We start from the raw sequence: 23,025 nt of genomic DNA on the forward strand, positions 1-23,025 counted from the left end.
AAAAAAAAAAAAAAAAACAGCACAAACATACTCACACACAGAGAGTAAAAAATATTGGAGAAAAAAATAACAGAACACTAACAGTGGTTATTGTGGGGTTTGTCATAATAGTTGTTTTGTTTCTTTATGCTTTTCCCTGCTTTTCAAGTTTGAATAACTATTACTTTTAAGCATTATTTTACAAAGCAATTTCTCCCCAAATAGATTTCCAAACACGAAATCTGTGTCTTTATTCTTAGAAGTCCTACATGGCATTTCACTGTTCTTGTGAGGTACTGCTGAATTTTTGTATCTCTATTCATAACTAAAATTATGTTTTTCTCTTTTATTTGTCAGATTTTTGTATCAGAAGACATAAACTATACCTAAGGCTAATCAAAGTATCAGTAGAATTAACTATTGCTTTAGTTGGAAAGAATTATCCAGTTAAGTGGTCTGGCTGCTCAGAACCATTTTTTTAGATAATTGCTTGAGAACTTTTTCCAGTAGTTTCCTTTATTATAGGGCATTGTGACCTTCTACTTCTTTTTTTTTTTAATTTTTGGCTGCATTGGGTCTTTGCTGCTGTGCGCGGGCTTTCTTTAGTTGCAGTGAGCAGGGGCTACTCTTCGTTGTGGTGCACGGGCTTCTCATTGCAGTGGCTTCTCTTGTTGTGGAGCACCGGCTCTAGGGGTGCGGGCTCAGTAGTTGTGGCATGAAGGCTCAGTAGTTGTGGCTCACGAGCCCTAGAGCACAGGCTCAGTAGTTGTAGCATGTGGGCTCAGTAGTTGTGGTATGCGGGCTCTAGAGTGCAGGCTCAGTAGTTGTGGCTCACAGGCTTAGTTGCTCCACGGCATGTGGGATCTTCCTGGACCGGGGCTCAAACCCATGTCTCCTGCATTGGCAGGCAGATTCTTGACCACTGCACCACCAGGGAAGTCCCCTTCTACTTCTTGAGTCCGTTTGGCCATTTATACTTTTCCATAAAATCATCACTTCAGAATATATATATTAGATATGATTGTATATAAAATACATTATAATTTGTAATATCCACCTTGTCTATAGTTACATCTTCTTTCTATAGGATATAGAAATGTATTAATATTTTCTCTCATTTATTAATTAGATTTTCCAGAGGTTTGTCTCTTTCTACTGATATTTTTCAGCAGAACGCTCTTTTTGATATACTTAGCAGGTATAGCCATTATGGAAAACAGTATGAAGGTGCCTCAAAAAATTAAAAGTAGAACTACCATATGATCTGGCAATTCCACTACTGGGGATATAGCCAAAGGAAATGAAATCAGTATCTTGAAAAGATATCCGCACTCCCATGTTCATTGCAGCATTATTCACAATAGCCAAGACATGGAAACAATCTAAGTGTCCATTGATGGATGACTGGATAAAGAAGATGTGTGTATATGTAAAATAGAATACTATTTAGCTGTAAAATGAAGAAAACCCTGCCATTTGTGACAACATGGATGAACCTGGAGGATTTTATGCCAAGTGAAATAAACCAGACAGAGAAAGACAAATACTACGTGTGAACTCATTTGTATGTAGAACCTTAAACAGTCTAACTCATAGAACCAGAGACAGCATGGTGGTTACCACAGGCTGGGGGGTGGAGGAAATAAGGAGAGGTGGGTCAAAGGGTACAAACTTTCATTTATAAGATGAATAAGTTCTGGGGAGCTGATACAACTCGGAGGGTCGTGGGTATACACTTGTCTGAGACCATTGCATTTCCAGTAAGTCTCTCCACTGACCTTCTAGGGCTTAATTACCATCGTTAAGTCTTAAATAACCAGTGCTTTAAATGGTAATAAACCAGATCTTTTTTAAGAACGGCACTCAACTACTCAGTTTGGGGAAAGAGGTAAAACACATGTAAAAGTTCACATCTGGGGTTTTAGTTTTAAAATGAACTGTTGCAGGGGTTGATTCCAGGAGACCTTCCTACTGGGGCCGATCCTGGTTCCTCGGCTGGGTTGATGGGGAGTGGCACGCGTCACAGGTGATGGCGCGGTGGAGCAGCCCAAAGGCATCCCAAGTAAGATGAGGACTGAGCCTCCAGACACCCTGCCCTGCGGATCTTCCCATCACACTTGCCATAATCCTCCTGGGTGGGTGAGAAATGGCCAACAGGACCCTTCACTCAGCAACTGAGGCCACAGGTTACACAAGAGAGTCAAAGAGCAGGGGCTGCCTTCATTTCTCTGCTCCCAGTGTCCTCCGCGTGCACCCCCAGGAAGGTTCTGCAGGAATTAAGGGTGAAGGAAAAAGGATGATGGAGAATGAAGGAGGTGTAGATGGGTGCAGGATGCAGGATAAAGGCAAGCAATTGGGCACCTGGCCCTGAAGCCTCCTGCCAGGGCCCAGGACACGTCGGAAAAGGAAGTGGGAGGAGGGAGCGGTGTGGGCAGGTTCAGTGGGGGCTCCAGCATTTCCGAAGAGGAGGGTATGAAGTGGGATAGAGGGCACGGGGAGCTTGTCTAGAAGATGCATTTGCCTGGCAAACACGGTTTTAACAAAGACTGTATGTTCTGGAGATGCTGGTCTTGGAGAGGCAGCTGGAAGGGATAAAGCAGCGATGGGGACTGAGTCCGTGCCTGATTGGATGGATGGATGGATGGATGGATGTGATGGATGGATGGAGTGAGTGAGTGAGTGGTTAAGGGAACCTTAGACTTCCCCAGGTCGGAGCAGCGCGCCCGTCAGGGGTCACTGCGAGCCCCGCTGGCGGGAAGGGGGCGCAGGCGCGCAGGGCGCCAAGGCCCTCCCTTGGGGGGGCGGGAGCGGAGGCGGGGCGGGATGGGGGTGGGGTTAGAGAAAAGGACCCAACGCGATCCAAACTTCCGGTGCCTGCGGAGAACCGAGCGGCTGTGGTACAGATAGAGGCTGCACAGAGAGTGGCTGCACGGCCGGAGGCTCCGGCTGCAGGGCGGACGCGCGGCCCGGCGCAGCCATGGTGAAGATCAGCTTCCAGCCCGCGGTGGCCGGTATCAAGGGCGACAAGGCCGACAAGGCTTCGGCCTCGGCCTCGGTCTCGGCCTCGGCCCCGGCGCCCGCCCCAGCCACTGAGATCCTGCTGACGCCGGCTCGGGTGAGAGGGACCGGGGGTCTCAGGCAGGGGACGGGGGGTCGAAGCGCGCCTTGCCGGCTCCGGCGACTACCCGAGGCGCATCGGGACCCCGGAGCCTCGAGCGGAGCGGGGGTGGGATTCCGGAATGGGTCATCCATCCCAAAGTGGGGAGGGGCCTTGGGTCCTGGGCTTCAGCGGCAGCCGAAAGCATAAGTCTGGCGAATGGGAGGGGCTCCGAGTCGATGGTCCCAGGTGAGGAAGCGCTCAAGGTCTCTTCCAAAAGTGGACCGAGCCCTAGGCGCCTGGCCCTAGAATAGGGGAGGAAGCTGGTCCGGAAAGGTTCGAGGAATGTCGGTGGGGGTATGTGTGTCTGGTTCCAATCATGGAGGAGGGGCCGCGGGTCGAGTCCCCAGGTGGGGGATGGGAGGAGGGTTGGACATTGTTTCCCCAAAGTAGGGCGGTGGGTGTGATTGGCGGGGAATGGGGAGAGGGGCTCTGGTGCCACCGAAGGGGGCGGGACTATTGATTGTGTCCCAAACCGGGGACTGCTGGGGGCAAGGGATGTGCTGTTAGTCTGCACCTGAATTGGTGGACCAGAAAGTGATGATACCTGAAATGGAGATAAACCAGAATCCGCCTGGCCGCACGTCCGGGGTTCGAGATTCGGGGTTACGACGCTGGGTGCCCTGATCCCACCGCCCCCCCCTGCCGCCTGGGCCTTCCTGCCCTCTTCCTTCCTCTCCCGGCTCCCTCGCGCACTGGGCAACCCCCTCCACTCCGCGGTGCCCTGGTGCCCTCTAGCACCCAGGCTGCGCTTTGTGGAGGCGGGCCTCGGTGCACCCCGCCCCCTCCAGCGTCCTCCCCTCCTCCCCTTTCCCTCCGGCCTGGGGGAGAGGAGGCATTTCCGCCGTGGAAAACTGTCTGAGCTGCGTGGAGTCCGACCGGGGGAGGGCCCAGAGGGGGCAGGACGCGTGGCGGGCAAGGAGGGGAGCGAGAGAGAGCTGGTCCAGCCCGGCTCTGTAGTGCCTCGGCAGAGGTGTCTACGCTGCTTCCACGCGGCCGTCGCTCCAAGCTCCCGTCCCCCACCCCCTTCCCGTTGCTGGCTTATGGGCAGTCTTCCTCAGCGCCAAGGCCCCTCTCCAAGTTGATGGCTCAAACTAAACCTTGCTTGGGGGTATGGGAGGGTGGGTGCTTCAGGATGACCTGTGCCCTGGAAGAGAGGACACAGGAGAGGGTCCTCAGAGGTGGGTGTTATAGCCAGAGCAAAGCTACCTAAGTGGGGAATTCCAGGAAGAGCCTTGGCACGCTCCCCTGCCCTGGTGTGGTCGCTGCAGCATCAGTGACCCCCGGGGCTGGGTTTCCAGGGGGTGGGGTGCTCTGCAGCCCCCACCAGAGCAGCTCCATCTTCTTCTGATGCTTAGATGGGGCGGGGGCACACTTCATATTTGAAGGCATGGCCTGCAGCTTTACAAGTTTGCAGGGGGCCCTTGAAACCTCCTTCCTCCCTTCCACTTAGCCCCTGGAGGGTGCAGGGCTGGCCCCCAAGGCAGCACACCCACTCCTGTCTTCTCCCAGCTGCTACTCCCAGGGCCGGGCACCCACCTGAGGCCTGGAAAACTGGACCCTGCCTCCAAAAGCTATAGGATTCGGGCAGGAGAGAGGACCAGCCAGACAGTGGAAGGACGGATTTCAAACTCCATCAGAAGGTCTGCCGAATGTCACGGGACTGACGCATCCTCCAGCAGCAGCCTGCTGATGGTGTCAGGCGGGATGGCACATGCCGGCATCGCCTTGGCGGTAACTGACATCCAGCTTCTGGCTCCAAAGTCAAGCGTCCTCTCTTCCCCCTCATCCAGCGTGAAATGGAAATATCAACATTTTCCCTGTGCTGTTTTCAATGGCTTCGAGCCTGCTGAGTGTGCCTCCCCCACCAGACCTTGTTAGTTGGGTAGGGTCCCCTGGCTGTCACGCGGGCCTCTCACCGTTGTGGCCTCTCCCGTTGCGGAGCACAGGCTCCGGACGCGCAGGCTCAGCGGCCATGGCTCACGGGCCCAGCCGCTCCGTGGCATGTGGGATCTTCCCGGACCAGGGCACGAACCCGCGTCCCCTGCATCGGCAGGCGGACTCTCAACCACTGCGCCACCAGGGAAGCCCCCCCTGGCTGTCTTAACTGGCAAGGGGGAGCGATGGGGCCCCTGGAGGAAGATTAAAATCCCAGCCCCTTTAGGACAGATCTGCTTATTAGGAAACTTTCACAGCTCACTGGCCCTCGGGGGATCCGGGGAGGCTTTTGGATGTCGCAGGTTGGCTCTGCCAGTCGCCTAGTGGAATCGGAGGCTTGGGAAGAGAGTTCACTTCTGTGAGCCTCTTGTGGCCTCGCCTGGCCAGTGGATACGTTTCATCCACATCCAGTGCCCAGCGTAGAGCAAGCCCCCCCATTCTTGCCTCCTACCTCGCCCAGTAAGCTCAGCAGGCGCCCAGCATTCACAGTAGCCCAGGACAGCATCAGCCTGGGGCAGGCAGACTGGGAGGCCCCAGGAGCTGCTTCATCAAGACAGGGCATTTGAGTTTGTCCCGCGCTGATGGGCCTGCCAGAGGGAAGCTTATCAGAAGGTCTGTTTTGGCTGGGGGTGACCCTGGAACCCTCCTTGGTTACTGAACTGGACTCGAAAATAAGATTTAAAGCCCTGGAAGGACCACTCGATGAACAGATGAGTTCACGAGTGCCTTTCACCAATGAGCCACCCTCTAGCTGTCCTAATAAAATTTCAACCTGTGTGCAGGCCCCAGGGGCCAGGGGAGGGCGGCAGGAGCACTCTCACATTGGGCCTCCCCCTGCTTCTGAGTAAAAACTGAAACAAGGAGGATTTTGTCCTCAGACGTGCCACTGGAAGGAAGTGCCTCGGTGGGCCAGGAAGGGATGGGTGTGTGGGTCCAGCTGCGCCTCCAGCTGCCCACCCTCCCCATGTGGTGCTTGCCTCCCAGATGATGAGGGGCCTGCGCTGATGGGCAGCTGGCAGCAAGCCAGCCTGGAAGGTGGGCTGGACGGGAAGCACCCCCTCTTAGTACGCTCTGGCCGGATCATTCTTCCCCTTTGGAGGCCCACTGGCCTGCCCTGGGCCTCTCAGCCCAGTTCCCCTCTCCCCACGATCTGCCTGTGTCTTTGCTCCCCCGTGTGTGTGCACGCGAGCACACACACACATACACACACACACACAGAGCCAGGTGTGGGCATGTAGAGACTCGAACAGTCGGGGCTGGGGGCCTGCAAGGGGAGAGAACCGTGCTCAGTACAGTCAGCTCAGCGCTGTAATTTTCTCCTTGGCTTTTGCCTTTGATTAATGGCCCCTGTGTCACCCCCTCTCCCGGCCCGCATACCTGGGGATCAGATTTCACTTTCCTCGTCCTGGCCTCAGGTCCCCAGCAGGAGGGAGCTGAGTCTCCTGGAGCGGTTGGGGGAGGGTCCCCTGCCGGCCAGGAGGGTGGATCTCAGGGCTTGGCGTCCTCCCGCCCCAGTGTCCCAGCCCCGCCAGCCCTGCCGCCTGGGCCAGGAGGACCTTGGTGAATGGGCAGTCCTGCCCTTTGCCTGCCTGTCCTGGGCCTTCCCTGAGGGGCTGTGGCGTTTGGACTTGTGCCACAGTGGCTTTTCTGCTTTCTCTCTCATTTCCCTCTCTTCTCTTCTCCCCGCGGCCCATCCTTGCATGTTTCAAGGCTGTCAGCAGATTGCCACAGAGGATGAGTTTCTCTTACCATAAAAAAAATGTTGATGGTAAGAGCAGGGAAGCGCAGCCCCTGCAGTGTCTGAGCTGTGTCTCCCCCAGGAGAGCCCTTCCAGCCGCAGCTGTGCTTCTCGTCCTCCCCAGCCTTTGTTCTCTGGGGTCTCACCTTGACTGTCAGGAACAGAACGGAAGAGGGAATCTGCCTGGCCCAGCCAAGCAGAGCAAAGCAGAGGGCTGTCGAGTTTCCTCGGGGTCCATGCCCTTCCTCCTCGCACGGCCTGCACCGTGGGCACCCGTGGGTCACAGGGCAGGAACGGGTTTCCCTGATGGCCAGTTCACGATGCCTCATCAGCATTTACCCAGCTGACGTCTGTATGTCTGAGTACAGCTCTGCGTGCTCCGTGGGCAGAGGCCCAGTCCCCTGACCCCTGCTAGGCTTCTGTCTATCTGTCTGTCTCTCTCTCTCTCTTTCTCTCTCATTGGTGCCCTTGCCTTTATGGTCTGCAGCCTGGGAAAGAAAGATGCTGAGGAGGGAGGACTGGCGCTGGGGAGGTGAGGCGAGACCCGCCCCCAGCCGTCTGCCTGGGCCCGCTGTGGCTGCATTTCTGGCTCCCTGCTAGCCGCCTCCGAGCAGCCTGCAACTGTAGTTAATCTGCTTGTGGTTCATTTCGACATCGTTACCGAGGGAAGGTAGCTGGGGAGCTCTGTCCATGAGCCCTGCGGGTCTTCTGAGTTAATGCTTAAGTTGGCTGAGTTCCCCCTGACTCTTCCGGCCCTGGCTTTGCCTAATCATTTAAGGAGCTCCACTGCAGGCTCCGTGAAACAGGCAGGCCAAGGCCTGGGCCCCTTTCGGGTTCCCGGACATGGGGCCCACGTGCCCCACACGAGTGCACAGCGAGGCCTGTGGCTCAGGAAGCCCAGTTGCCATGGAAACAGTATTTTTCTACTTTCTGGAAGCTCCCAGATGCCTGGCTGTGGGTAACTGCTCCATGTGGTGGTGGTGGTGGGGGGGTGCTCGGGAAGCAGGCCCCTCGGCCATCATTCCTGTCATTCTGGGTGAGCTGCGCAGCCAGGATCCTAAGGGGTGAGGCCCCAGGTTCCAGCCCAGGCTGCCTACAGGCTCCCCAGAGGCCTCTGAGGGCTGCAGCTTGGGGCTGACCTTTCAAGCACTGACAGCGAGGGCAGGATTCAGGGGCCTCCCGCCCACCTGGGGCTTTACGTCCCGGTCCCAGTGCCTCTGTCTCGAAGCCGGGACACCAGCAGCCTCTGGGCCTGCTTTCCCTTCCATCCCTCCTGCTCAGCCATGATGCTTCTGGGGGTTTGGCCTCCGCATGCCAGACCGAGGGATGTCAGGTAGGGAGGGGTGCAGGGCGAGGGGTCTGTAGGAGCAGGATAGGAAGCCATTGTCCACTGCTCTGGGAAAGGGGAGAATCCCCAGCCTTCACAGGGACACCCACAGAGACGTGTGAGGACCCAGGGTGGGATCCGGGGGTCCTGGCTGGAGACTGTCCTCAGCCACTTGCCTCATTTTCCTCTGGAGCCGCTCCCCACTCTCCGTCCTCCCTGACCTCCTCCTCCCCACCTGAGGCAGCCTGGCCCCCCTGCCCGGCCCCTCCCCCAGGCACATAGAAACACCTGACCCAGCCGGGAGCAGAAAGGCAGCTATAAAACTGGTAGGCCTCCCCTTGTCTGTGAACTTCAATTGTGGAGCTGGCCCTCGGGCTCTTGCTTTGTAGCCCACGGACTTTTTTTTGTTTTCTGGTTTTTTTAAAAGCGAGATTCTCCTAAGCTTGCTTTTGCTTCTCTGGTTTGCAGGAGCAAAGCATGGCCACTGTGCAGCCTCGACAGCTGGCTGGTGGTGGCCCTAAAAAAAAAAAAGGAGAGCTTTAGCTGATAAAGATCTGCTATTTTTATCTACCACTTCATCCTTTACAAAGGGCTTTCAGGGTCTCTGTCTCCTTGAATCCCAACAAAACCCTGTCAGGAAGAGTCTGTTCACATTTCACAGGAGGACCTGCGGAGGGTTGGAGGGTCAGGAGGCTGGGATGTTCCCCACGCATGGATCGCAGCCCCGGCTGGGGGCCTCTGGGTCCCTGCAGCCCCACTGGTCGTGCTAAATACAAATGTTGTGTCTCCAGGGCAGGATTCCCAGTGGGTGTGGCCCCTGGCCTTTCTTCTGCATCATCCACCTTTCCTTAGGACCCACTGAGGATGGCTGGAGCCCCTGGGTGGCTTGTTCCTGCGAGACGCGGGCAGAGCTTGGTCATCGGGTCGCCCCGTCCTGGGCTGATCCTGGGAGCCCGTTGGAAAGTCAAAACGCTTGCAGTCCCCCACGCCCTCCCACTGGCAGCTGTCCCTGGAGGCCCTGTGGGCAGTGGCCACCCAAGTGTGCAAGTGACCTTGGTTATTGCCCCCAGGGGGCCCCAGCGTGCCGAGGAGATGCCAGCCAGGGGGGTGGTCTCACCAGGTGCTTCTCTGGTTTCGATCGCAGCACCCTTGCAGCAGGGCCAGGGTGGGGAGAGGACCCAGGCCTGCAGGTGGCCCAGCCTGTGAGGGGGTATGGGATGGGCCGGGTCACCTCTCCATCCTGTGTCTCCATCCCATGGTGCTGGAGGCTGGGGGCCACTGGCCTGGCGATACATGTGCCTCGTGATAGGTGGGGGGTGTCTTTCAGGCATTTTCTACCCTTTTCCTGAGGAAAGGCTGTGGGGAGAGGGGAGAGCTCCAAGCAGGGAGGCATCGCCCACTCTGATGGGATGCCCCTCTGCTCGCGGAGGCCCAGGTCCCACACCCCTATGTGCCCCAAGCACAGCAGGCTCTGCACCCCACCCCTACCAGGCTGGGCCCCCTGTGTGCCCTGAGAATAAAGGCCTGTCTTGGGTAACTTGGACCTGAATCATGTCCCCACTGCCCGACCTCCCGCCAAGCAGGATGAAGGAAGAGTGGAAGTGGGCACAGAGCGCTAAGCAGACGGTTAGCGGCGGGGCCGGAGTGAGAAGGCCCAGGCTCCCCTCCTGCGCCCCCATCTGTGCCACAGCTCCTTGAGGTTGGCAGGGGCACTGGCCTCTACCCTCACCCGGCTGCATCCGGACACCGTGGAGGAGGGATTGAATGATGGATCCCAGGGGCAGAGCCAGGCCTGGGGCTTTTGCAGCATCTCCAGGGTGAAGGAGGCCCGAGTTAGGGCAGGGGTGCCAGCGAGGAAGGGCACAAAGACAAGCGATGACCGAGGTCACACAGCTGGAAAGAGCCTGAGTCACGAGATTCTCAGTCCAGTGCTCCAGGGAAAGCAGGGCTGCTGAGTTTTACACACACCTCCAGCCACTGGCCCAGACGTGTGTGGACTGGAGTTGGGTCAGCTTACCTTGCTGCTTCTTGGCAGTCCTGCAGCTACTGTCCCAAACCTGAGCCTGGCTCCCCAGAGAGGGTTTTTCCAGGAACCTCCTGCTCTGGCCTCCCTGCCGGCAGCCGCGTTCCCCTCCCGGCAGAGGCTTCCAGAAGCCTCCAGACTTCACCCTGCGGGCCCTGCTTCTGACAGCCTGCTCGACACCAGCGCCCGTGTGATGCCATCGCCGCCCCGGCAGGCTGGCCTCTGCCCAGGGTGGCCGGAGGGCGTGAGCTTCCGCGCCCAGACCCTGCGGGCCTCCCAGAGCCCTGTCCCCACTGGTCAGCGACCGTTTTCTGCCGCAGCTTCCTTGGAAGAGCCCAGCAGACTCCCCACGCCCGTTGTCCCCATTCCGGTCCCTCTGGGCACTCCAGCTTTCATGTGGATCTTGTCACTTCCTACGTCCAAAGGCTTCCTTGGTCCCCACTGCCCAGAGCAGCGGCTCGCGGCCCACCCAGTCACTCCAGTTCCTACAGGTTCCTAGGCCTGGCTCAGTCACCAAGGCCATGTCTGTGCTTCCCGCCTGTCTATGTTTGAAAGAATCTACTGTGGTCACAACCAGTATAATCAAGGGGATTAATGGCGTGGGTGATTCAAACCATGCTTGCTTAGTCCCCGTGGGTCCAAGGTGGGGCTCCGCTTCTCTTTAGATGGGAACAGCTGGGGGGTCCTGGTAAGGCTTTCCTTTCCTTCCAGAGACGATGCTCTGTGTGTCCTGAGCGTCGTCCTCCCCTCCCTTTGCTCCAAGGCTCCTTCCCAGCCAGCAGGGTGAGGTCTCACTTCCGGAAAGGGGTGGCAGGGATTCCCAGGGGTGCGGGACCACCACGGGGCTGACCGTGCACTGCCGTCCACAGGAGGAGCGGCCCCCCTACCACCGCTACAAGAAGGGGAGCTCTGTGGGCGGCTTGTGCTACCTGTCGATGGGCCTGGTCGTGCTGCTCATGGGCCTCGTGTTCGCCTCTGTCTACATCTACAGATACTTCTTCCTCGCTCAGGTGAGGCGGGGTCTTGGAGAAAGTGGCGTTTCAGAGAGGGCAGGGCGAGCGTTTGCGGTGGGTGTGGGAGCCGGCAGGATCTGGCGCTGTGAACGGCGGAGAGCCAAGTGCTCGGGACTGAGGAGAGGGCAGCTGGAAGCCCTGGACACGCCCCCTAGGTGGGAGGGGCGCCCGGGCAAGCCCAGAAGACGTGCCTTCTTCTCCCTGGTCTTGGTCCAGGAGACAGGACCGGTCCCCGTCCTCTGACTGCCACGTGCTCCGGAGGAGTGTCCTTACCTATCTCTTTGGATGCATCTGAGGCTGACAGGGAGCTCTCCCAGGAGCACAGTCGGTGATGGGGGAGCCGGGATTGGAATCTGGCCTGTGAGGCCCGCAGCCCCTCCCCACAGCATCACCCCAGGGTATTAGCACCAGAAACTCGGGTGCAGCAGAAATTGGAACTCTGCGATCCCTTCAGAGCCCGGCCCCTGTGCCCATGGGTCTTGCTCTAAGGACTTACATTCCACGCGTGGACATTTGCGCTATAAACCGTGAAGGGTGGAGGGTGGCTTATAGACAGTCACCTCCACCTACGATCACACCCTGGTTATCTGCTCACACAACCAATCTGGGCACGAAGCTGGGCCAAAGAACGGGTCGTGGTCACAGCAACCTTGCGATCAGCCCAGACCTGGGGAGGGAGGCAAGGCCACCAAGCTCTCAGAACTGAAGGTAGTTAGATGAAAGGTTGCTTAATAGAATAACCATAAACATAACGAAGAGAATTGCCAGTCATTTATGACCCAAGTGACCTCTTCCCACCCTCAAGCACTGGGCTTTGACTTTGTTGTCATCCAGTGTTTCTACGGTGGAAATGACTAAGGTCCATGTGACCTTACCCTTGAAACCTCAGCTCCCCTCCGTCCGTGGCCTACCTCCCCACCTGTTCCCGGTTCTCACTTTCTGGGGCCTTTTCCTGTTGCGGCTGTAGCCCTGCCCTGGCCCTCCCCTCTGATCCCAGCCCCCCCTCATGCCCTCTTGGAGTTCCTCACCCCACCCCAATTCCCAGGGAGTAGGGGAACCTCAGAGCAGCCTCTGGGTCTACGCCCTGGGACAGTATGATTCCTGTGTGATGATTCATCCTCCCGGGACAGCTTACACTAGAACAGAGAAAGGGGTGTCTGCCCATCGTGGGCCGGACCTGGAGGAGGCCCTGGAGAAGTAGGAGGGGCCCACAGGGTCCCCCGGTCACTCACGTAGCCTCAGTCACGCCAGGCTGCCTCCCTTCCCTTACTGATGGAGTGATTAGGTGTGCCCCTCAGATAGGGGACACCGTGTTTGTGTAGGTTTCTCAGGAAGCACAGGATCCAGGGAAGGTGGTGGGTCCTTGCTTGAGGTTGGACACGGTGCCACCAGAATCTGATAACAGGGCTGCCTCTCAGCTCCTATCTCCTCCCTCCAAGGTCAGCAGGGCCTCGCAAAGGGGGCAAGAAGGGTGGGCGAGCACCCCCTGGTGGTGGCGGAGGGTAGCACCCTGCAGGGCCCAGCCTGTCCAATCCAGATTCCCCCTGTTTGCCCCTGAGGACACCCCTCCGACCCCAGGCTCTTTCTCAGGTGTCTGTTCCCCTGCTGGTCTGCCCCATTTCACAGCCATAGACTCATGGACTCGGAGGCCAGAAGGGGCCTGAGGGGTCACCTTGTTTTACAGATGGGGAAACTGAGGCCCAGAGAGGTCATCCTCCTAGGAACTGGCAGACCCGGCTCACCCTCCCTGACTCCCCATGTTTCTTAGTTTCTCCATCTGTGAAATGGGTGTCAGAGACCCATCCTCCCTGCCTCCCCAGGCCTTCGGAGCCGGGAGTGGTTGGGCAGGCAACAGTGGTCTCACGGAGGGTGCTGTGTGACCAGACTCACTCACTCACTCTCTCTCTCTCTCTCTCTTTCTCTCTCTCTCTCCCTCCCCCACTCCCTCTCTCCCCCCCCCCACCCCCCACCTTGCTCAGCTGGCCCGAGACAACTTCTTCCACTGCGGCGTCCTCTACGAGGACTCCCTGTCCTCCCAGGCGCACACGCGCACGGAGCTGGAGGAGGACGTAAAGATCTACCTCGAGGAGAACTACGAGCGCATCAACGTGCCGGTGCCCCAGTTTGGGGGCGGTGACCCTGCAGACATCATCCACGACTTCCAGCGGGTGAGGCCGGCCAGGGACCGGGGCGGGGGCAGCGAGGGGGGCGCCACGAGGAGGAACGGGTGTGAAAGGAGAATGCCCACGCCCCTTGTACAAACTTGGAGTACACACCGTGTACTCTAAACCATGGAGTAGATATCTACGGTTTAGGTCAATCAGAGATTTAAAGAGACCGCTTTTATCATATACGTCATGCGGTTATCACTGAATGTGAACTAGTCATGGTTGATTTTCTCCTTGGCCACCTGCCAGCTGCGGGCGCTGGCTGTAACGGACGGGTGAGGCCAGTGTTCCTTTTTACTGAGCTGTTTCCGTGTTGACATCTTACCGAGACGCAGCACACGGGGTTGGGAGGGGCATCTCTCGCTGAGGGTCCAGGCTGTCCATAGGGGTGGCGGGACCTCCCAGCTTTGGTGAGATGCACAGTGGGGGCGTTGCCCTGAAATTCGAACCTCGGCTGTATACCCCCAAGAAGAATCCTTGTCACAACCGAAGCATTTAATAGTGTTTTCATCTAGTGAGTGGAACCTTCTACAAACACAGGCTAGGAGAGGAGGGGGAGAAGGGGGCCCCGCCCCGGTGCTGAGGAATCTGGGTGCGTCATGGGCGCGGTGGGGTTCGTGCCTCGTACAGCCCGCCGGGGCCAGTCCCTCGCTTGCGGAGACTGACGCGGTCCCCTCTTCCTGTTCAGGGTCTCACTGCCTATCACGACATCTCCCTGGACAAGTGCTATGTCATCGAGCTCAACACCACCATCGTGCTGCCCCCTCGCAACTTCTGGGAACTTCTGGTGAACGTGAAGGTGAGCAGGGCCCCGGCAGCATCTTGTCTCTCCCTTGCCCCCCCTCCATGAGACAAGGGAAGGATGGGGGGCCTGGGCGTTGCTGTCAGCTGGGCCCAGCACCCCAGGTTGGTCCCCCCGCCTCCAGCTCCCTTCTCCCACATTCCGAGTCAACACCTCTTCTTTCTGCCCCCCAAGCCTCCCACTTCTGCCTCCCTCACTTGGGAGGAACCCCAAGACCAGCTTCCTTAGTGTTCATGTCCATGCGCCACGTCGCCCCGTGTCAGCAGCGCAGGGAGGTGATGGGGGCCCTGCCCCCGAGGAGCGCTCCCCCTAGGGTGGGAGACCAGACTCGCACACACGTGACTCACGGCAGTGCAGGTGCAGGAAGTGCCTGGGCAGGTCAGAAAGGCGAGCCATGCAGCCTGTGGGTGAGGGGGTGGGCGTGTTGGATGGGCACTGCAGGCGCTGGGGGGGCTCGGCTCAAGCTAGCAGAAGGAGGGAGGCGAGCGCAATGGGCAGTCGGGGACCGAGAGCGGCGAGCCCTGGTACTGACCCAGTGCTGTGGCCACTCCCTTTGCAGAGGGGGACCTACCTCCCGCAGACGTACATCATCCAGGAGGAGATGGTGGTCACGGAGCATGTCAGTGACAAGGAGGCCCTGGGCTCCTTCATCTACCACCTGTGCAGCGGGAAGGACACCTACCGGCTGCGGCGCAGGGCCACCCGGAGGCGTGAGTGGCTGACTCCACCCACCTTGGCCCCTGCTCTGAGCTCCAAACCATGGCCACCCTCTGGCAGTGCCTGGCCGCGTAGCTGGAGACCAGCTGTCAGAGAGCTCAGATTGTAGCAGCAGTAATAACAGCTAATGAGCACTTACGATGTGCCAGGCACTGCTTTACACTCTTTATGTCCTCCTAGGAGAGTGTAAGTTATCATCATCCTCATCCTTGTCATCATTATTCTTGCCGCCCCTTTTAAAGATGAGGAAACGGAGGCACAGAGAGGTTAAGAAACACCCCTGAGGTCACACAGCAAGAAGGTGGCAGAACTGGGAGGTCTGACGGCAGCTTTTGAGCTCACGCTTTACCGCGCTGCCTCTGGGTGAATCTGGGTTTCATTTCCTGAGCCTCCTCCCCGGCCCGGGTCCTGAGGCCCTGCTCAGGCTCTGAGGCTGGTAGCCTTTGTGGCCCAGCCAGTTCTAGGCCAGGACACAGGCCTCACTGGGATTTCTCTGTTCTCTCCCAGGGATCAACAAGCGAGGGGCCAAGAACTGCAACGCCATCCGCCACTTCGAGAACACCTTCGTGGTGGAGACGCTCATCTGCGGGGTGGCGTGAAGTCCCGCCCCTCCCTCCAGGCCCCGCCCCTGCCCTCTTGCATTTTCTCTTCGGGCCACTCTGACCCTTCCCCTCGCTTAGCTTGTACTTTGGACGCCTTTCCATAGATCTGACATGTCTTCCCGTTTCTCTCCAGCCCTGTCCGCCTCCCTGTACCAGAGCTGTGACCTCTCAAGGCCTCACCCTCTGCTGACCTCCTGGGTCTGGGGGATCGAGGGGGCGCCCCAAGATGGTTTCTGTGACCACCATCTTGAGGTCAGGTCCCCGGGGGCCTGGCCCACAGCTGCACTGGCAGCCCAAGGGGGAGGACTGGAGGGAAAGGCCAGGCATGCTGGGGCTCTGGCGAGGGGCGGGCTGGGGGCAGGGGGTGGAGTGGGGTTCAGGAACGTCTGCACAGCTGAGAAAGGTCTAAGAGGGTTTTTCCGTGCACAGCACACTTCCACCCCTGTCCTGACTCCCGGGCCTAAGCTGAGGCTGGAGGGAATGTACCCAGGGGTGGACCCGCCCAGAGCACAAGGGAAGGTGGCTGTCCTGGGGTCTCCCCAGGACTCCTGTCAGTGCCTTCAGCCCACCAGTGGGAGCCTGGAGTTTGGGGGGTGGGATGAATCCCTCAAGCACAATCTCCGGGTGGGACCAAAGAAGGAAGGAGCCAGGGCTGGGGGCCCTGGCCCCCCAGGAGCACAAGCGGGGTCCCCCGCGGCCACAGCCAGAGAAGGGACAGGACAAGTGGGGAGATCTCTAACTGTCCACGGGCAGCCCTGCGGGCTGAGCACCGAGCAGGGATGCGCTGTGGGTCCTGCCGAGTGGGCGGGGCTCCCTGCTTTCTCCAGCTCGGCGGCGTTTGAGAGGAAAACCGGGGGAGGGGAGGGAGAGCCACCTGGTACTTGTACACCCTGCCTCCTTGTTCTGAAATTCCGTCCCCCTCTGCTTTGGGGGAACACAGCGTTATTCTCCGTTTCCTTCTCACTTTTGCATGTTTTTACTGATGATTTCGATGTGCTAACCCTCTCAGCCCTGAGCCCTGAAGAGGAGCGCTCCGACGCCTCCAGTCAGACTTCGGTGCTCGCTGGAGATGAAACTCTTAAATGCCTTGTATATTTTCTCAATTAGATCTCTTTTCAGAAGTGTCTGTAGAACAATACACATCTTTGACTTGTGATTCTGGCTTGGGAAAGGCGGGTGGTGGGCGCAGGGCGGGGTGTTGGCTTGGTGACGGGTGCTCCTCCAACCGTTAGGCTGGGCAGGTGTCCCTGGGGGCGGGGACGGGGGGGGCGGCAGGAAGGAGCCGCTCGCTCAGAGGGCTTGGCGTCTGGCCCCTGAAGAGGTGGGCCTGCTCCGAGGTTCAGCCAAGGAACATAGGTGTCCCCTTTGTTCTGTCACTCGCCGCCTGGTAGATTCACATTTTACAGGCAAGGGAGGAGGAAAGGGACCGCAGATCATGCAACTTGCCCAAGGTCTGGCTGCTTTTAAGTGCCTATAAACCACCAGCTCAGTTCTACACGGAAGATGACATCATTATTGCTTGTCCTTAAGCACAAGGATGGCGTTGTGTTCTCCACACTTTCTGGGCGATTAGTAACCATCTCGGTGGATCTGAGGTAGGGTTTAGCATGAGTCACAGGGTCACATGCATGAGTCACAGGGTCACATGCTGCAGAGAAGAAGGGTGTGGGAGCTGCCTGGAGCCTTGGCTGAGTGGACCCCAGAGGTGCGACCTGGATCCTGCCCTGGGGGCAAGGATGGCTGTCTACACCCTTGGCTCACAGACTCGGTAATCCTGCAAAGGACATAAAAGATTCAAATTAGTGCAGACATGCCTTATTCTCAGATGCAAAGGCAACCTTGCAGAGATGTTGGGTTCTGTTACATTTCCCAATCTAAATGCAACGCAGTCACAATTAAAATGCCAACAAGGTTTATTCTTTAACTGACACATTCAGTTATTTGAGGAAAGTAAACATGGGGGATAGCCAGGTAAATCCTGAAAAGGGGGGGAGAACAGTCTTCAAATACAAAACCTAGTAGAATTGAAGAGTTTGGTGTAGCAAAGGAAAAGATCAATGAGACACGATGGAGCACCCAGAAGTTGACTTAAGTACAAGGAAATTCAGGTTAGTGGGGTACGTGTGGGTTCTTTTTATTGGAACAACTGGCTAGTCATTTTGACAAAAAAATTAACCTGGGTCCTGTTTCCCTGTAACAAAATTAATTCAAAGGTTTTAAGTATGAAATGAAATCTTAAAAGTACTTGAGATGATTTAAAAGATCATCTTGGAGGAGGGTAATCTTTTTAAGCATGATACCTACCAGTAATAATAACTTGGACTAATAAAAAATTAAAATTTATGTGCAACAGAACATACCACAAAGTCAAAAGTTTTATAAGTGGCAAACTGGGGGAGATATTTTAGAAACACAGGACATACAAGGGCTATTTTCCTTAATATGCTAAGTTCTTATAAATCGATATGAAAAAAATGAACAACCCAATAGATAAAGGGGCAAGGAAGAGGAGCAGGCAGTTCACAGAGAAATACAAATGGATCATTGCTCAAACATGAACAGATGTTTAATCACAGTTGCATAGAAAATACAAAACTAGGGAGATACAATCTGAGAAGTTGGAGATTTTTTCATATTTTATATTGTGAAGCATTTAATACGTGCAGAATACTATATCTAAATCACCAGCATGTAAGTTATGAAGTACAATGACCCCACAGCCAACCCACGAAACAGAAGACTGCCAATATCACTGAACTCTTTGCATGTCCCTCTCCCCTTGCTTCTGCAGAACAAACCACCCCAGAACTTAATTCTGCAGGATGGCTGAGTTCCACCCTGACTGATGTTAGCCCTCATGGGCTAGCTGCTCCCTCGTGCCTTGCACTCAGCTGTAGGCTTCGCTGGGCTGGACCATCCAAAATGCCCCCTGCTGTCCAGGGTATGGCTACAAATGGGTGCCAATCAATACCCTGGCCTTCCTTACAGCTTGGCAACTGAGCTTCAAGTGAGGGGAAGGGTAAGCTGCCAGTCCTTTTAATGCCTGGAATCCGAAGATCCAGAATATTACTTTAACGCATTATTGGTCAAAGCAAGTCACCAAAGTAGCCCTGATTTAAGTGGAGGAGAAGTAGACCACCTCCCAATATGGGGAGACTCATTCATGCTCAGGGGTGAAACGAACTGTTGGCTCCCATGTTCAGAGGCTCCCACATCATCCCAGCCTCTACTTCGCCCCACCCCGCACCTCTGTATCCTATGAGGGACATTAAAGATACATCTATTTTTAGATCCAAAGACAATCATGAAAATATACCAATTTTCCATCTATTAAGCCAATCTTTGTATATTAATTAACGAATCCAGGTAACTCCTATCCTGAGTTTCTCTGCTTTGCTTTAAAAGTTTTTATAACCCATATCTATGAAGCTCTTAATGTAGTTTTGCTTGGATTTGAATACTATAAAAGTAGTAATAAAATACATGTATTATTCTCTGATTTGTTTTCCTCTCCTCAACCTTATATTTCTAAGATTCAGCCATGTTCACACCTGTAATAGTATTTAATTCATTTGTACTGCTGTGTATCAATCCACTATGTGAATATATAATTTAATTGCCTATTCTAACAATGAATACTTGAGTTCTTTCTGATCTTTTACTATTATTACAACAACGCGTTAATGAACATTTCTTCTACAAGGCTTCTGGTCACTTCTGCAAGGATTTCTCTATTATATACACCTGTATTCCCTAGAAAAGGAATCTTTGGGCCACATAGTATGCAAATGGCCAACTCACAAAAATTCTACCAGATTGGGGACTTCCCCGGTGGCACAATGGTTAAGGCTCTGTGCTCCCAATGCAGGGGGCCCAGGTTCAATCGCTGGCCAGGGAATTGGATCCCACATGCATGCCACAACTTAGGAGCCCACGTGCTGCAACTAAGGAGCCCTTGAGTCGCAACTAAAGGAGCCTGTCTGCTGTAGGTAAGACCCAGCGCAACCAAATTAAAAAAACAAAAACAAAAACAAAAACAAATCTCTACCAGTTTGTTTCTTATGAGTTGAACCAATTCACATTCCCACCTGTGTTGCATAGGCATCCTCCTCGTTCCAAGTTCTTGCCAACACTTAATATTAACAACACGAGATTTTTTGTCAATGGATTGAGAGTAAAATGGTATTTCATTATGGTTTTAATTGTCATTTCCCTGATTACTAGGAAAGTGAGTCAAGTTTCATGTGTATTGGACCTTTTTTTTTTTTTTTTTTTGTGGTACGTGGGCCTCTCACTGTTGTGGCCTCTCCCATTGCGGAGCACAGGCTCCGGACACGCAGGCTCAGCGGCCATGGCTCACAGGCCCAGCCGCTCCGCAGCACGTGGGATCCTCCTGGACCGGGGCACGAACCCGTGCCCCCTGCATCGGCAGGCGGACTCTCAACCACTGCGCCACCAGGGAAGCCCTATTGGACCTTTTATATAAAATGCCTGTTTGTATTCTCTGGCCTATTTTTCTATTGGATGCTTCATTTTCTTCTTATTTACTTGTAGAAGTTCTTTATATATTTCATATATGCTTTATATATTTTATCATTGACGTGTGGCAAATACCTTACCCAAGTTTGTGACTTGTCTTCTCAATTTTCGTTGTGACCCCTTTGATGAGCAGAAATTATTGATTTTGTTGTTGTTGTTTCTTGCTTGGCCATGTCACACGGCTTGCAGGATCTTAGTTCCCCAACCAGGGATTAAATCCGGGCCCTTGACAGTGAAAGCTCGGAGTCCTAACCACTGGACCACTGGGGAATTCCCAAGCAGAAATTATTGATTTTAATGTAGTCAAATGTATCCATCTTTTTCTTTTTGGTTATGGTTTTGTGCTCTTTGTTTCAGAAATCCATCCTATCCCAAGAATGAAAAGAGATTATCCTGTATTTTCTTCTATTCCTTTTAAAGTTTTATATATTACATTTTAAAAGCCCCTGGAATTCATTCCCTGGTATGGTGTGAGGTAGGAATAATCATTCGTTCTCTTTGTGGTGGATTTTTTTCCTTTCCTCACTGACCTGCAGTGTGTGTCTGCAATGATCTAGTTTCCATATGCATAAGGTCTATTTCTGGGCTCTCTAGTCTGTCCTATTGGGTTTATTCTTTGAGCCATAACCACAGTTAAAATAAGACGTGCACATCTGACTGTGCAAGTCTCCCACCTTAATTTTCTCCAGCAGTGCCATGACTATTCTTAGGCTTTTGCTTTCATGTGCATTTCAGAAACAAGTTATCAAGTTCTACAAAACGTTCTGTTGAGGTTTTCACTGAACTCATATTAAATCTATAGATCCATTTGGGGAGAATTGAAATTGTTATAATACTGAGTGTCCTGATCCATGAACATGGTATTTTTAAAATTTATTTGGATTTTTAATATCTTCCAATACAGTTTCATACTTTTTTCAGTAGAGGTCTTGCACAGCTTTCATTACATTGATTCCTAAATCTCTTATACTGTTGATATTATAATTAATAATTATAACTCTTTGTTGCTAGTGTGTAGAAGTGTAATTTATTTTTGACTATTGATCCAGCAAATTTGCCAAGCTGTCTTTCTTATTCTGAGAAGTTACCCAACGATTCTTTTGTGGTTTTGATATAAGCAATTATATTGATTATAAATAGATTCTGTTTCTTCCATTCAAATAATTAAAACTTTTATTTATTTTTCTTCTCTTACCTCCCTGACTAAGAGCTCTGGTACAATGGAAAGAGTTACAAATCTTGTTTTGTTCTTGACTTTAAAGGGAATTCACCTTGAGTGTAGCTCTAGTATAGATAATGGGAGAATACTCTTTTTTTTTAAATCTTTATTGGAGTGCAATTGCTTTACAATGTTGTGTTAGTTTCTGCTGTACAACACAGTGAATCAGCTATATGTATCCATATATCCCCATATCCCCTCCCTCTTGAGCCTCCCTCCCACCCTCCCTATCCCACCCCTCTAGGTCGTCACAAAGCATCGAGCTGGTTTCCCTGTGCTATGCAGCAGCTTCCCACGAGCCACCCATTTTACATTCGGTCGTGTATATATGTCAGTGCTACTCTCTCACTTCATCCCAGCTTCCCTTTCCCCCCATGTCCTCAAGTCCGTTCTCTACATCTGAATCTTTATTCCTGCCCTGCCACTAGGTTCATCAGTACCGTTTTTTTAGATTCCATACATGTGCGTTAGCATACGGTATTTGTTTTTCTGAGTTACTTCACTCTGTATGACAGTCTCTAGATCCATCTACCTCATTACAAATAACTCAGTTTCGTTCCTTTTTATGGCTGAGTAATATTCCATTGTATATATGTGCCACATCTTCTTTATCCATTCATCTGTCGATGGACACTTAGGTTGCTTTCATGTCCTGACTATTGTAAATAGTGCTGCAATGAGCATTTGGGTACATGACTCTTTTTGGATTATGGTTTTATCAGGGTATATGCCCAGTAGAGGGATTGCTGGGTCATATGGTAATTCTATTTTTAGTTTTTTAAAGAACCTCCATACTGTTCTCCATAGAGGCTGTATCAATTTACATTCCCACCAACAGTGCAAGAGGGTTCCCTTTTGGGAGAACATTCTTTCTGAGGTTAATTAAAGAAGTTGTGTTCTATTTCTAGTTTTTATTTTTAATAAGGAAGGTATGTGGGGTTTTTTAAGATTTATTTTTTATTTTTTTATTTATTTATTTTAAATTTTTGGCCGTGTCGGGTCTTAGTTGAGGCTTGCGGGCTCTTCGTTGCGGCGCGCAGACTTCTCTCTAGTTGTGGTGCCCAGTTTTTCTCTCTCTAGTTGTGGTGCGCAGCCTCCAGGTCACGTGGGCTCTGTAGTTAGCGGCAAGCGGGCTCCAACTGAGGCACGCGAGCTCAGTAGTTGTGGCGCACAGGTTTAGCTGCCCCGCGGCATGTGGGATCTTAGTTCCCCGACCAGGGATCAAACCCGCATCAGTCAGGATGTATGTTGAATTCTTTTGTCAAATGTTTTTTCTGCATTTATTGATATGACTACATGTTTTTCCCTCGTTAATTTGTTAATGAGGTGAGTAGCATTAATAACTGATCTGATCATGATGTATTACCTTGTTTCTATGCTATAGTATTCTGTTTGCTAATATTTTGTTTAGGAGTTTTAGATATATGTTTATTAGTAAGACTGACCTGTAATTTTCCTTTTTCATACTGTCCTTGTCAGGCTTTTGTGTTAAAGTTTTGCTGGTCTCATAGTATGATTAGGAGAGATTGGTTTTGTGTTTTTGTTTTGTTTAAGTTTAATAATGCCCAGTCTTCCCAAGTGTGTATAAGTCTTCTTGTATCAATAGTGGCAGTAAATTGGTTTGACAAGAATCACAGTGTAAAACTTCAGATTGTAAAATGCAATGTGTGTGACCCAGCCATTTCACCCCGGGGAAATTACCGTATGGGTATACTCAAACAAGTATACAGAAATATATGTACGAGGATGTTTATTGTTGTAATAGCAAGAAACGGAAAACCAAAGACCTTCAGATGAAGAATT

At 53.5% G+C, this 23,025-nt stretch overlaps 1 protein-coding gene across 1 annotated transcript; it reads left to right on the forward strand.

The window, feature by feature from the left end:
• The first annotated feature begins 2,824 nt into the window (after positions 1 to 2,824).
• ITM2C (integral membrane protein 2C) lies at positions 2,825 to 16,620 on the forward strand. The gene is made up of 6 exons (XM_081243176.1): positions 2,825 to 3,094; positions 11,032 to 11,172; positions 13,155 to 13,343; positions 14,032 to 14,142; positions 14,705 to 14,855; positions 15,370 to 16,620. Exons 1-6 carry the CDS (start codon positions 2,957 to 2,959, stop codon positions 15,459 to 15,461), a joined length of 822 nt encoding a protein of 273 aa, XP_081099302.1. The 5' UTR covers positions 2,825 to 2,956; the 3' UTR covers positions 15,462 to 16,620.
• The last annotated feature ends 6,405 nt before the right edge of the window (positions 16,621 to 23,025 follow it).

Source organism: Mesoplodon bidens (assembly GCF_964165515.1).
Source record: "Mesoplodon bidens genome assembly, chromosome: 8".
Lineage (NCBI taxonomy): Eukaryota > Metazoa > Chordata > Mammalia > Artiodactyla > Ziphiidae > Mesoplodon > Mesoplodon bidens.

What these genes read in the sequence shown, in the direction of transcription:
- ITM2C (XM_081243176.1), top strand. Translation starts at nt 2,957, where the DNA reads ATGGTGAAGATCAGCTTCCAGCCCGCGGTGGCCGGTATCAAGGGCGAC. An exon ending in GATACTTCTTCCTCGCTCAG is followed by an intron (nt 11,173 to 13,154) that starts GTGAGGCGGGGT and finishes CACCTTGCTCAG; the next exon opens with CTGGCCCGAGACAACTTCTT. An exon ending in AACTTCTGGTGAACGTGAAG is followed by an intron (nt 14,143 to 14,704) that starts GTGAGCAGGGCC and finishes CTCCCTTTGCAG; the next exon opens with AGGGGGACCTACCTCCCGCA.